The sequence below is a fragment of the Rissa tridactyla genome, chromosome 13 (assembly GCF_028500815.1).
Source record: "Rissa tridactyla isolate bRisTri1 chromosome 13, bRisTri1.patW.cur.20221130, whole genome shotgun sequence".
NCBI lineage: Eukaryota > Metazoa > Chordata > Aves > Charadriiformes > Laridae > Rissa > Rissa tridactyla.
This window is the reverse complement of record NC_071478.1, coordinates 10,932,023-10,946,763: the sequence shown is the minus strand read 5'-3', so window position 1 is coordinate 10,946,763 and position 14,741 is coordinate 10,932,023. Positions and strand designations below refer to the sequence as shown.

General features: G+C 41.4%; 1 protein-coding gene across 2 annotated transcripts; it reads right to left on the bottom strand.

The window, feature by feature from the left end:
- Window positions 1-521: 521 nt before the first annotated feature.
- LOC128917287 (solute carrier family 2, facilitated glucose transporter member 11-like) lies at window positions 522-11,553 on the bottom strand. 2 transcript variants are annotated; one of them, XM_054220046.1, is made up of 12 exons: window positions 11,436-11,553; window positions 11,238-11,336; window positions 10,259-10,419; window positions 9,612-9,736; window positions 8,595-8,724; window positions 7,477-7,625; window positions 6,469-6,656; window positions 5,151-5,261; window positions 4,399-4,500; window positions 3,971-4,046; window positions 3,517-3,644; window positions 522-2,790 (listed from the first exon to the last, which is right to left on the bottom strand). In XM_054220046.1, the coding sequence occupies exons 2-12, from the start codon at window positions 11,331-11,333 to the stop codon at window positions 2,590-2,592; spliced, it is 1,467 nt and encodes a 488-aa protein (XP_054076021.1). In that variant the 5' UTR covers window positions 11,334-11,336; window positions 11,436-11,553; the 3' UTR covers window positions 522-2,589. The 2 variants fall into 2 exon arrangements, with proteins under 2 accessions (XP_054076021.1, XP_054076022.1); XM_054220047.1 differs by lacking the exon at window positions 11,436-11,553 and having other exon boundaries at window positions 11,238-11,378.
- Window positions 11,554-14,741: the final 3,188 nt, after the last annotated feature.

Genomic DNA, 14,741 nt, shown 5'->3' with positions numbered 1-14,741 from the left:
TGAAATCTTTATCCCCTCCACGTCAGCTGTGGTGGTGTATTTCATTCATTCCCCTCTCAGTCCAGACTCCTCAAGTGTTCTCACTTCCTCTTCTAAAACACCCCAGAATCTACCTTTCTCTTCAATAACTACTGCAAGAATCCCTGTCTTTATTTAGGTTTTCTCTTGCTTCTTAAAAATTCCCACTCTCAATCTCCAGTTACTTAACACTGGTCACTGCTCTCCCCTCAGCCAAAGATTTTGCTGGCACAGAGAAGACTGCAGCCAGATTGCCCACCTCTCTCCTGTCCTCTCTTACCACCACCAGGCACTTTATGTCCTAGAATCAGACCAGAACTGTGTCCAGCAGAGTATCCCAGAGCTGTCAGTCGCAAATAGCAGTTGTAGGCATAAGCATAGGAATGGAGCAAGTGTGCAGTGGTGATTTGAACACTAGAAGAAATGTGCTTATTCCAGACCCAGTACTTAGCTCACCCAATACCCTTGGCTTGGAGGGATTTTGTTTTCAAAGATGCCATGTGTTGCACTTATGTGTTCCTGGAAATCAAATAGATACACTGCAGATTCAAAAGTACTTCTTTAACCTTTATTCCTAATCCATGCTAGTTTATGGCAGCGTTAATGATTTACCACGCTTTGCCTCTTGCAGACAGTATTTACTAGCAGAGGGAAGCAGTCAGGCGTGCTGGACAAGATCATACTGTAGAAAGACATGTATAAGGAAATGAGTTTTTAGTGTCTATAAGACACTAAAAGCTTCCTCACTGGGAACCAGTAAGATGGAGAAAGACCGGACACAATAAAGACTTCTAAAATAATCAAGGTCTTACCTAATCCTTTCTTTTCAAAATACTTTAAATGTTTCTTTTTTTTTTTTTTCCTGCTTTTTTGACCAGAAGAAGGAATGTATGTTGGTTCTTACTGTGGTATCGTGCAATTCATGTCTTCTGGCCTTAAAACTATAAACTTCGTCTAGCTTTTTTTGTAATATGATGATTGTCACAGGAAGGATGGCTGCGTTGGGGAAGTCCGCTGCTCTTAGCATTAGCTCTTGGCACTGCTACAAATATTGTTAGAGGATGGTGTGAAGACAAAATAGCCAGCAGCGTTAGGGCTGTGAAAAAAACTGGCACTTAATATTCAGGTCCTTTTGCAAAGTTTATTGTGCAGCACCTGCAACAGTCAGTAGTGAAGATCTCATTTCCAGAACAAGACAGACACAATATTCCTTGACCCCAACAACACACTCCCAGAAGATGGGCTCTCCTCTGTCCCTGACTATTCAATCAATGAAAACCAAATCCAGGCATGATCATAGGATGTGTTTTCCTAGTCAATGCTTTTGCATTTCCTTATCAGTAAACTGCAAGGGATGAAGAACAGTAAGAGTGTGTTATGTAGCATAGAAATGAATACAGAAAGTGAAGCCCTTTTTACCATGTTTGTGATGAAAATGTGGAGTATTCAGAGACCTGGAGAGAGAAGCAAACACTCAGACATACAGATTGGGTTCTCCGTGAGGGGCACCACTCTTTTTTGTCTCATCAGTACCAGTTACTCTTGAAAACTCAGTCCCATTGAAACCCAGTGTTCCTTCTCTCTGACATGAAACAACTCTAGGCTGAAGACATGTTACATAGTCATTGCTAATAAAAAAGGAAAACCTGTTCACTGTGGATTAGCCCACTCATGATTTCCTGCAGCTCTGCTTTCTTTGCTCATGCTTTCTTTCAGTGCTGACATATCCCTGTTTGTCCTTAGAGAAGAATCTCCAAAATCTAGGCAATGTACCTGATTACCAAGCAAAGAGGTTTGGCTTCAGGTGACAGGTTATGCTTGGATGCTTCTCCATCAGGACCTTATACCTCCATTACACCTTTTTTCTTCAGACATAGCAATGACTTCCCCCCTCAAAAAAAAAAAAAAGGAAAAAGGATGAAGACCATGCTACAGGTCACAGAAGTGTGGTCATAATCTCTTCAAGGAAATCCTGGTTGCCCCCATACGATGTACTTGCCCTCAAGTCTAATTGTAAGAGGGGGAAACATTGCATACTGCTTCTGTCTACTGATAGGCAAGGTACTCTTCTACCAGATTAAAAAGATAACACTTCTTTTCAGCTGGACTGAAGCTCTTTCTCTGGGAAAGCTCGGCAGCACTGATTTGTTAATAGGAGCAGATAATTTCAATGTGAAAGCTCTGTCTTCTTTTTCCTCTGAGATTCACAAATATGCTGTATACCTGAACCTTCCACACTCACTTCCTCCACTAACTGTGGAGTCCTCATTTTGGTAAGAAAAATAGCAGATCCTGTGTTTTCAGTTTACACAGCTGCTAACTTGCAGGGACTGACAAAGACCTTATTTCTTTATACACTGTGTTTGATTTTTTTCCGCAGAGGATTTAATTCAGCTCGTATTTCAGCAGTTGGAGAGAACCACCAAGTTCATCCGGTACCCTGCACTGCAGGTGATTACTTTTAAAATATGTGTTTGTGCTGCTTGTGGAGCAATGGAATTTCTCTTGCTTAGTGAGGCTTCTGGGCACTACAGTAATAAAAGAGCAAAATACGGAGTGGAGAGTTTGTTATCAAAGTCTAGTAACAATCATCACTGAGCAGTTACTCTGCTGTAACTGTCTCTTCTTTCCACGGTAATTCAGGTGGTTGAACTCCTCCATGACCTGTAGCATGGTCTTTCCTTTGGTCTCTGGCATCACCAGGAAGACAAAGACAGCCATGGACAGACAGTAAATCAGGAAAATGATGAAACAGAAACTACCGAGACCTTCCTATAGGAAAAGAAAGAGACAAAATGTGTTCGTATAAATTGATCTAGATTTCTTTCTCCTATGATACGGAATTTCTGGTTTTGTATTTACTAATAAACTTGGTCAGGGTCTCAGCTGATGTAAATCCTGCTTGCTGCCGCCTGGGGAATGGCACCGAGTGCTAAGATGAACTAATTCTGCTTTCCTGTTTTAAGGAGGAAAGTTGTATGCTCAGCGGACATTGAGTGTCATTGCTTGACAATTCAGAGAAGTGCTGAGCTTCAGTTACTCTTCCTTTCTGCTCCATCCTTCTCAGTCAGTGTAAGACTGGGGGAGGTACATAGCATGTCAGCACTGTCCAAAACTGCAAAGGCTTTAGTTTCCTGCTACTTACTAGTGCTGGGTGAGATTAATTTAACATTAACCCCAAAGGAGATGCACATACAGGACAAGGGGGGAAAAGAAGGGAGCCCCTCATGACATTCAAATTATGTCTGACAGTGTTGGTGCCTCTGTCACCACTTCTGTGTTTCCCAGTGTCACACTCCAGTTTGTGCAGAGTTAGCAGCATTTTGTGGTTTTGCTATGCTTTCACTAAATATCTGGGTATAAAGAAAGAGGTCATCAGAACTGCAATTAGTTTGGGCCCTGACCTTTGCTTGAAGTGTTGCTAAAGGGAAGTATGCTCTGGGTTCAAGAAAGGTCTAACCTCCTCTGAACTGAAACAAAACACTCTGCTTTCCTTACCACAATGAAAGGGAACAAAAGTCCAAGGATGAAGAGTTGGATCCAGTTTGTAACACCATTAAAAACATAAGCAGCTGGTCTGTATGACTGAATAAATATTTCTGTGGGTAAGGGGCATAATACTCCAGCTGAAAAAAATGGAAAAAAGGAAGTTTAGAAATTTTGCAAGATGCTTCTGTAGCTCACACTTCATATTGCCATATAAGTTAATGGTTTTAACTGACCTGGAAGTGTTTGAGGTTCTGCTTGGCTCTTCAGGAGGAAGGAGAGAAGGAATGCAATATCAAATGAAGTTTTACCTCCTACCACAGTATGGAGGGGAACATCTACCCCTGCACTGAATCAGGAGTAAGGATTCATGCTAACTGTGGAACAGCTATGCCTGGGAATTCTCCTAAAGGCTGCAGTGAGGAAGGAATGAGTAAATGAAAGCATTCCAGTAGAAAATACCAACCTGGCCCAATGCCAAAGCTCATGATGAAAATAAAGATGAGTGCAACAGAGCAGTATGGTACCCAGGAAAAGGAATCCTATGGTAGGAAATGAATAGCAAATAAAATAAGAAATTAAAATTTTATTTATCCAGCTCCATTAGAAACATTCGTCACTGCTAAGTATGTCAATGTTAAACATACATTGGTTTCCTCTACTTCCAGAAACTTAATGAGATAGTCTTGACAGTGATCATGGTTGTATAAAGCTATTGGCTTTGATCTGCATGTACGTGGCTGGGAACAGAACTCTGTTAGTATGATGGTTAGCCCCAAAAATACTTCTACTCCCACTAAAAAGTGATTTAGGGGGAGGGACATAGCAATGATACCTGCCACACAATAAAACATGAAGATGGGACACAGCTCTAATGCATAAGTGCGGTCTTACCTGCAGTGAAAGTGTGACCGTGAGGAGCACTAAAGCCAAGGCCAGAACAGTGTAGCTTTTCCACAGCAGTGTCTTCCTCCCTGCACGCTCAATGAGGAAACCCTGCAAGCAGGAGGGCATGCTGTCAGCTCCAAAGGACAGACCTCAAAGGCAGGCACTGGTTTGCTGCTCTGGTAGCTGCCTTCACCTTCCAGGCAGAGGATCTCTGAAGAGTCGGGGACTGGGATGTCATACCTCCTCTAGGAGGGTGAGTAAAGGCATCTGGGGAGACTGAGCAGGACCAGGAGCTTCAGGGAGTGAGGGAAAGCTGGGGAGGTGCAGGGCTGCAGTGAGCATTGCCCAGGCAGCGGAGGCCTGAGGTGGCCTCTGCAGGCAAAGGACATCCAGGGAGGACAGCAAAGTGGAAATGCTTGCACTGTTAATTGCCATGAATCCTGCAGCTGCGAGTCCTACTGACAAGCGGACACAGGCACTGTCGGTCATCTGCCCTTCCTACAGAGGGCAACTGGAACTCCCAAGGCTGGCTCAGGCTGTCTGGTGGTTTTCAGGGAAAGACTCTCCTGTCCTCCCATAAACTGAACACAAAAGCTTATGATTGCAGGGTGTGCGGAGATGATTTTTTGTGGTCAGTGCGAAGCACTGCTGTTGATTTGCAGGAGTTTGATTCCTGAAGCTTCATTTACAGTAGCTTCTAAAGATAGAAATGAAACATGCATTGCAGCAGAATGAAATTCAGCTGAAGAGCCACTTACGCACAGAATTGTGGAAAGGATCTCAGTGACACCAATTCCCAGGGAGACGTAGTGGGTTTGAGCAGGGGGGATTCCAGCCTTTTTAAAGACATTGTATGCATAAAAGTAAACCTGGAAAGAAGAGAAATGTGTGAAGGTTGTACCCATGTGGTAATGTTTACACTAGCTTCTATCTTTTTTGACAGAAAATAACTAATTAGGCCTTAGCAAAACAGAAAACCTTCTTGGTTTCAGTAAATAATACTCAATGTTTTAATGAGCCTTATTTGTGCAGAACAGCTTTTACTAGCAGCTCTGTCTTGAAGTCAGAAACAAATACAGCCTTTTTCTTCTTTTTTTTTTTGCTTGCTTTTAGCACTAGCCTTTGTCTTATGTTACAGGTTATAATTCTATCTGACATCTTTCCCATGTTTTAGTGTCTCGTGTACTTTGGACGAGGAGAATACAGAAATGTGGACAGTACGTACTAAGAAAATGGTTTAAATTATCTTTTTACATCATCTTTAAGCCTTTACATTGATTATGACAGTCACTATGTTTCTGGATGTAAGCATTCCTACAGCATAAGAAATTCCACTGCTGATAGGCTCAGTTACTACTGGTCCTTCTTGATATAGTTACTGCTCACTAGTGGGAGTAAAAAGGAGTCTGATGAATCTTGAAGTTTTTCTGAATTTGCAAAATTAATCTGGATTTTGAAACTTTTATGCTTATATGAGCTTTATAAGCTCATTTTATACAATAACTACTCCAATACTCAATACTTTCTACTGAAACGTAGATAGAGATATTTCCAGAGAAAAGGTATATTAGAGAGTAATATCAGTAACTGTCACATAGATTACTGGGATGCTGTAACTGTCTGTAATCTGAGAAAGTGCAAAGTTAAAGAATTTAGAAAGAAACCCAAAGAAGTAAGAGTATGGAAGCGCACTGTCAACGTACATGACAAACCTGACTCAGTTTGTGCTGAAATGGCTGAACAATTTTGGTCAGTGCATTCTGGAGTTCAGAGACACAGAGGAGGTTATGCTGTTCTTTACTTGTTCTGTATTTGAGATTTTATTTTATCCCCTTACATTCTCTTATCATAATAGGGTAATTCGTATAGATGCCTTCAGATGACACTTGCTAAAACACAGTTCTTGACTTATCCCAGGTCCCAAACTTCCATGGGAAAAGATTATAATAAACAGTAACAACAGATCCCCTCCTTACAGCTACTGTTGCAGTAAGCATTTTACTGCTCACTGCAAAGCTTGCTTTTTACCAAGAAACAGTAAGCAATCTAGAAACCAGAGAAAAGTAGCACACGTACCACATTGACTCCAATTAACTGCATGCATGAGGCGACAAGGAAGAGAGTGATGAGCTGCCAACGGACAGATTTGTCACGAAAAAGATCACAAACGCTCTTAGCTTTCTCCCCATGGATGGCCTTTTGCTCTGCCATCATGTCATCTATTTCAGCCATATGGTCACCGTCTCCCCAGAGCTGCTTCACAGCTGGAAGGAGAGGGAGAGAAAGATGAGTCCTGGTCCAAGCTCACCAGTACAGACATGAATTCAGAGGATTACCTCCTGCCTTGCAGAGTGTCTTATTTGAGCTTCAGGCACTCTTGTGTGAACTTCCTAGAGTTATGGATTCAGATTAGATACAGATCCAGTTCATTGCTATCTATTTTTACCCATAAATCTTAATCACGACCTCACCTTTGGCCAACAGCTGCTTACAATGTTTCAATGTAAATCACACCTGAATTCTTACCAATCCTTCCCTGAATACCTTCCAGCTAAAGGTGCAATTCTAGTGCACGTACCGAAACACAGACAAGGAAAAATGACTCTTACACTAAAAAATAAGCCTACATCTAAAGAGCTCTCTCTTTTGATAGTTAAAACCCTACAATGGCTGTTTCTCTGTTTATGTCAGTAGTTGCTGTGAGGGTTACTGAAGAACTGGAATGCTTATGGATATGGCACGACAGTTAAGAGCATCCCTTTCTTACACAGAGCCAGAAGGTACCGTATCCACACCCTGACAGCTCAGGGCAGAATCTGTATTGGTGGAAATACAAGCTCTGTGTGATCACGTCCCTCGGAGGATCCTGGCAGAGGGTAAGGGAGAACCAAAGAGATAATTAGTGACAAGAGAGCACTAATATCAAAATGGAAGAGGCTGTCTTTCATTAAAGCTGAAGGTGGTTTCAGAGACAAAAGACCAAGAGTCTTTTTCCCAACTGTACCTCCCTTCCAGGCTCATGTGGGGCTTTACTGTATTTTCTGCTTTTTGCTAAAACAAACTCTTTGTGGCCCATTTCCTTACCTTTAATGCACCCCTCCTTGTCTTTTTTGTCAATGAGCAGGTAGCGGGGAGAGTCTGGGAAGAAGGGGAGGGTGAGAAGCTGAATGAGGGCAGGAAGCGCGTTGGCTGCCATGAGAATAGGCCAGAGAGCATCTACTCCAAGAACTTCTCTGAAACAAAACCAGCCGAGTGAGAGGAGCTAAGCAACCATGCGTACTGGCCATGTGAGCACACACAGACTCAGGCGGTCCCTCTGCCATGCTGCGTGTGTCCTGGCGGCTCTCACCCAGGAGTCTCCAGCATTTCTCAGCCCAGAAAAATGAAAATCTCAATGGGAGGCAGAAGGGGAAAGCAGAGTGCTGTTGCATGCAGCACACTTAATTACACAGTGTTGCCAGCTGTTGCTCAGTAGTGAGTGCAGCAAGGCTAATTATCCTGTGACAGCTGAGGGCCCACAGGGAGGAACAGTGTCCCAGCCCAAGCACTGAAGAAAGAACCTGTGGTAGCTGATCCCTCTGCTTGTGATCTAAAGAGTCCCAGGTTACAATTAAGACAGGATCCAGGGGTTATCAGCCTGGTACTGACTGTCCCAAGTAGCAGACACTGGGTTTCCTGCAGCTTTGAGAATACTGAGGCCAGAATGATGCATGCTTGGGAATGCTTTGGCACGGGACAGGCAGAAGGAGCCTGTGCTGGGGAGAATGAATCCACCTTAGGTCTCTTGTTTTGTGTGTGTGTTTGATGAGTGGGTGTGCTGGTTTGTGTGTATTTTCAAGAAAGTTTGGATGAATCTGATATTCCCCGCTCCTTCTAAAAAAAATAAAGAGTAAAGGTCAGTTCTTACAAAAGATGGATTTCTTTCAAACCCATTCAAATCTGTTAAAGGTTTTTATTGTCTGTCTTTTGATCTGTCTTTGCTAGGAAGCAATGTAATTCTTCATGATTAAATATTTTATATTATTTCTGTTTCCCATTCAACTAAATCAGGAATTTGGGCTGAGCTAATTCAGTCTGGCTGCCTAGAGTACCCTGAAAACATGCCTAAAAATAGTTGCTGATCTGCCTATCCACCGGCTTGCATTGACATATGCATATATTTTAATAACCGAATAAATTAAACAGGTCTTAGACCCACATACCTGAGACCCAGAGCAAATCCTACAAACTTTCCAATGGCAATGGCAGTAGAAGCTGTTATGGCTATCAGCCCGCGGAGCTTCCGTGGGGCACATTCCCCAGCATACATAAGGTGGATATTCAGACCTAAACCTGTAGTGGCAAAAGACTGTCAGGGCAATTCAAACTCCCATAGGTCTGGTGTTTTGGAGGGGAACATTACAGGCAAAGCCTATAGCATTAGACTCTGAGATACTTCTTTAACCATGCTGAGTATATGTCTGTCTGACACAAAGCATGTTCCCAGTACCGTAGTCTTGCGTCTTTGCTAAATATTTCACTAAGCAAGTATGTTCCCTAGGGAAATCTGTTCTTCATCAGGCTGACCTCTTACAATGTTTCCTACAGCCACATATACAGCATTACTGTTGCTCCCTTTAATCTCAGATTATATATTTCAGTGTCTACTTGCGATGCTATGTGCCATATTTTGTGATTGAAACCAACAAGTTAACAAATGCTATATATTCCATTTGCTCAGTGAAATAATTAATATGTATCCTCTCTCTTAATTTTTTTTGCTGGTTAGTATTATCTTTATCCAACTGCTCAGGGATCAAAACCACTGGCAGAATGTAACCTGAAGCATCTGGAAATTAGAATTGCCCAGCTTGAAAACCATTCCTTTGGCTGCAATATGGAAGGCAGTATACCAGCCACAATGAGCAGCAACAGGAACAAAGGTCAGCTTTCTATTGAGTGAGCATGCTCCCCTAAAATATCGCATGTTTTGCCTTTTTCACAAGTTGGCAATACTTTTTATATGGATTGGATGTAAAGATAAAAGAATGAGAAATGGAGATGTCACTCATGATTAATTTAAGTGCTTTCTTATTTAGTTAAAAATGCATTCAGCAATCAGACACTCTGCAGGGTTTAGTAAAAATCTGTGATCTGTATACTCAATCTGGTAAATCCTTGTGACTTTCAGTCACTACTCTCCCAACTATTTAATACCATAGGTAGGAATGCTAACTTACCTCCACACACTCCAGAAAATATTCTTCCAGCGATGATCATCTCAAAGGATCCACACAGCCGACTGAGTCCCATCAGAGCTGCACTCAGCAGCGCAGGGATATTGGTGAACAACATGGCCTTCTTCCTGGAATTCATTTAAATTAATGGGAGCATAAATATTGTCCACGTGTCATTCACATGGACGATCCTTCAGCCTGACAGAAGTGGTGTGAATTGTACCGTGGTTAAAGACTGCAAGCTTCCGAGATCAGCTGCAGTGAGGGAAATAGGAAATGGGAATGAGAAAAATTTGTCACAGACTGATAAGCTAGTTGAAGCTTTTGATGCCTCCAGTGGAGCCAATATCTACACTGAAGAACAAGCTTTGTGAGCAGTTGATTGAAATTAACTTAAAACTTCATGCACTCCTCATGTGATTTCTCAAGACTGGATTTGCTTTGGAATTTATAAGGGAGAGGGTATGATTTTCTTTGTGATCACTGGCAGATTTTGCCATTCTGTTTCTTCACTGAACTGATCCTTCATCTGAAGCAGCTCTGGGCTGCTCACAGTGCTACTTTACAAGCGGTGTTTCTGCCAAGACACGGTCACTTATTTTTGCAGTTCTGGGTGTAAACAGAAAGGCTAATGTAATCATTATTCCTACCTTCCAAATCTAACAGACAAATATCCAGCAGACAAGGACCCCAGAAGCCCACCAATGCTGTAGATGGACACAACAAAGGACCACATCAAAGTAATCAATTCTTCAGTGGGAGAAGAGCCATATCTCTTCAGCCAGGTCTCACGGATGAAACTTTTGATGTACTTCAAAAGAAAAACAGAAAACAATGGACTCAGTCAACAAGCTTTTGAATAATTGCACCTCTTTTTTACTTCTCCTAGCTACTTACTGGTCTTTTTGATACATTTCTATTGACATCTTGGTTGAAAGCTTAGCCCCAGTGAAATTAAAGGCAATTTTGCCACTAACATTCCTTGAGTTACTGTTCTAGCAACAAGGTGCAATGAATAAATCAATGAATAAATATATCAATATTAAATATCAACAGTGAGTACCACTAAGAGAGTGGCAGGTTGGTCTTCTGTTTATGTGCTAAACCCTGATTGTTTTGCTAACTGATCTTCCCCTCCATTCCAGCTGGTCTGTATGTCTCTCTCGTCCACCTGATGAATCCTGGCTGATGCCTTGAGTGAAATTCAGGTTTGACTTCAACTGATTTCAGTGAAATCAGGATTTTTCCCTTGATGCGGCCCATTGTGAGGTCTCTCTGACCTATTGTTCATAACCTCCATGACACCCTCATTCTTGATGAGGGTTCCCAAAGTGGTGATATGGACATGAACTCAATGTCCTCGCCACCATTCAGGATGACAAACACTTCCCCTAATTTTCTTTTTCCAGCTGCAGGAATCAGTGCTGACCTCAGCTCTAGTGCTACAGTCCTTCCCTATCCTATTTCACCTTACAGATAGTCACTTAGACTCTTAGAACCAAGAAACCACAATAAGTCTAGTTTTGAGAGCAAAAGTTAAAAAGTTAGTGATTGCAAATAGAGGCAGGAATGCATGAGAACATTGAAATTCTTGCTGAGAGCTCAATTTTTTGAGTTGTCCATGCTTACCTCAGCAGGAGAGTTGATAATGGAGACCTGCAACCCATACTGGAAAGCTCCACCAATGCCCAGCACAAAAGCCAGGAGGAAGAGACTGTAGCTCATTTTCTGGCAGGAAATAAAAACAGCAAACAAAGCTAGTATAGCTCTTCAGACATGTCCTGTTTTACCTTCAGGGACTATTACAGCTTGAGCAACACCACACACCTGCCTCCTCCGAGACGAAGGAGCCAGCACACAGAGTGCAATAGATGACCAAAGCTATTAAAGCACAGGATAGTGAAAAATTTGAGGAATGACAAAGGTCATAGCTGTCTCACAGAAACCAGTTACACACTTCAGTGCTTCTCTCTTCAGCTTTGGGCATCTTAATCTGCACTATCATAGGGTAAATGGTTGCGGGAGCATGGTACAATGTGTGAGCATCACGTGCACAATTTCCATCTATTTGTCATTCCTCCTCCTCCTTTCTCATTTGTTATCTCACCTAGATGACTATTTTGCTCACTGACTTGGCTGAGACTAGATAAGCATTTGGGGATTGAAGGGCATTCCTGGTTTCATAGTTTATTCACCCTTTCTTAGAACTATAGCTGGTAATAGGCTTAAGAATACGCCCACGGTATAGTACTGTGATATGTGCATACCTCTCCCCTTCCACTCCCACTGCTCTCTGTTACTACTGATATTCTGTCCAGCAATGACAGCATGATGCTGCACTTCTATCTCTAGAACAGATCATATTCAAAGGCAATTCTGAACGACTGCCAAACATTTCCAAGCTGATTTCTAATCAGATTAATGCCATTTCTTGAATGGGCATCAAATTTATCCATGTTGCAACATTGTTGGCTTCAAAGGAGTCAGCTCTGAATAAATTTGGTATTTGGCACATTCTTATATTAAATGACAACAATGTCCTGTTTGTCAAAGCACTAGGAAGAAATGGGATTCACAGTCTCTACTACTAGACATATCTCTACTAGCCTTTGTGCTTGCATGTGGTCCCTTTGACATCTTTCCACGGCTGTCAGGTGATGACTGACAGGGCTTATGTTGAGGAGAGCAGATTTCAGCAAAAAGTGAGACCAGCTTGCCTCCCCCTCAGGGCCCATGGCGGCCGAAATGTGAATACTGTATACAAACTGTCCCCTGAATAGCACTTAAATTAAAAATTTGTTTGTTTTAATAACATTACTAAAGAAGGTTTTTTTGGGGTTTTGGTTTTTTTTTAAATATAGTTCCAGATCTTTGAGTGCAAACCAGCACACAATCAGCTGTAGCTAGAGTGACTCAGCTGCATTAATCTGGTCATTACTGTTTCCATCAGGTTAATAATACATACTATAAAGTAAACACAAATCTGTTGTGTACCTGAAATCTATTCTATGCCTTGATGATTAGTGTTTTCTATTCTATGCCTTGATGATTAGTGTTTAAAGTGTCTTTGGACAGATAAGACATATTAATTTCCTTATATTTCACATCTTCAGAAAGTAAAATGCCTGTTTTGCAAAAGAAATTATTTTACTGAAATAAAAGTAATGCAAGCTGAGTAAAACTGGTCTTCCAGTAGATTTCACTGTTGGAACAGCGCAGTGTGTGCTGCAGTTGCTGGCATTGTAACTAAGAATACATAAAAGACACTGGCTCCACCTAATTTTCATTCCGATGAATGCAGCCTGTTGACTTTATTAGGAAACTTGTAGTTGTTTTCCTTATAGGCGTGTTGTCTGTATTTTGTGTTGACAGCAATTGTTTCTGTCCAGACTTCCTATATCTCGCATATGAAAATCTCCTTGTCATTAGGAACTGATTTTTTGCTCATGATATTGATAGTTCATGGTACTATTGTAAATCCTGATTGCACGATGCAGGTGGACCTGCATGCTTCTAATTCGGAAGTCTGGACGGAAGATAAGGTTTTTGTGCACATTTGGCAAGTCTTTCATCAGAAGTCCAGGTGATCACAATTTTCAGGTGAATTTGCAACTTGTCAGACATAGCAGATGAGATTTAATTCTCCAAAAGTCACACAGGCATTCTGGGTTAAAAATTTAAACAAGATTTTAACAATTTTTTTGCTAAAACTATTGTTTTGCTACTGAATTGTTATTCTTTTGTTTATGAAAAGTTAGAAGTATATTTCCCTGTAGTGTCAGTGTCTCAAAGAATCAGCTGTTGCATCATTGCTATAAGTCATAGTACTATGATTCTCTGAAAACAAATGCACAATGGAAAAATTAATATACTGCTTATTTTTTTCTCTTTCAAAGCACTGCAGGCACTTTAATTCTTCCAACTCTGCACAAAAATCTGTGTTTGTGCCTCTTCTGATCCTAACTGAAATGGTTTTGTTTATGTACATACAAAAAATTAACCTAGTTTCTGCAGAGTGTGGTACTTTCAGTGCAATACTTCAGTTATACAGGCATGTAAATTGGATGCAAATGAGTCATGATGCTTGCATTTTCGTATGTCCTTTGAAAGGGACAATCTTCTCCTGTCACAGCGTTAGCAATTTATGAGGTGACGTGACACAGCTAGTTTACAGAAAATGCCAACATCAATTCAAATTCTGTACTTAATAATGAGATTTTTCCCCCCTCAGCTTTGAAGGTTGAAGCATGATGTAAACGGCTGTTTTGCAAACAGTGTATACTTATTAAATATGCCTGCTGAAGTGGTTTGTTTTAAAATTAACAAAAGCAGTCATAATTTAAAAACACTCTGAAATAATGGCTTAAGTGCAGAAGCATGTTATGAGGAATTAAAAATTAGAAACTGCTTTAAGTTTTTGAGGGCAGCTTGCAAAGATGCAAACAAATTTCCGTAACCTTATCATTATGTGTTGATACAGTACCATGACACTGTGTCCATACGAATTACTGCCATATCATTAGATATGTTGATCCAGTCAAACACGAAGATGAAAAGCCTAACAGAGGTCTTAAAAATATTATTTTAAAATATTAGTTATCTTTCATAACAGTATTTGGGGACCTCAAAGACCTGAGATGAATGAAATATCAGAAAACAGATTCTCATGTCCTGAAATTGCATATGGAAGCAAACAAAAACATTTATCATAGTTAAATGCTATTATACTGTGGGTGATTAAACCACTGATGTATTATGATAATATTTTGTGTCTGATGTAAGTTTGCAGATGACACCAAGTTAGGTGGGAGTGTCGACCTGCTTGAGGGTAGGAAGGCTCTACAGAGGGACCCGGACAGGCTGGAGCGATGGGCCGAGGCCAATGGGGTGAGGTTCTACAAGGCCAAGTGCTGGGTCCTGGGTCACAACAACCCCATGAATGCTACAGGCTTGGGGAAGAGTATATGGAAAACTGCTCGGAGGAAAAGGACCTGGCGGTGTTGGTCAACTGCCGAGTGAATATAAGCCAGCAGTGTGCCCAGGTGACCAAGAAGGCCAACAGCATCCTGGCCTGTATCAGGATAGTGTGGCCAGCCAGATTGGGGCAGTGATGGTCCCCCTGTACTCAGCACT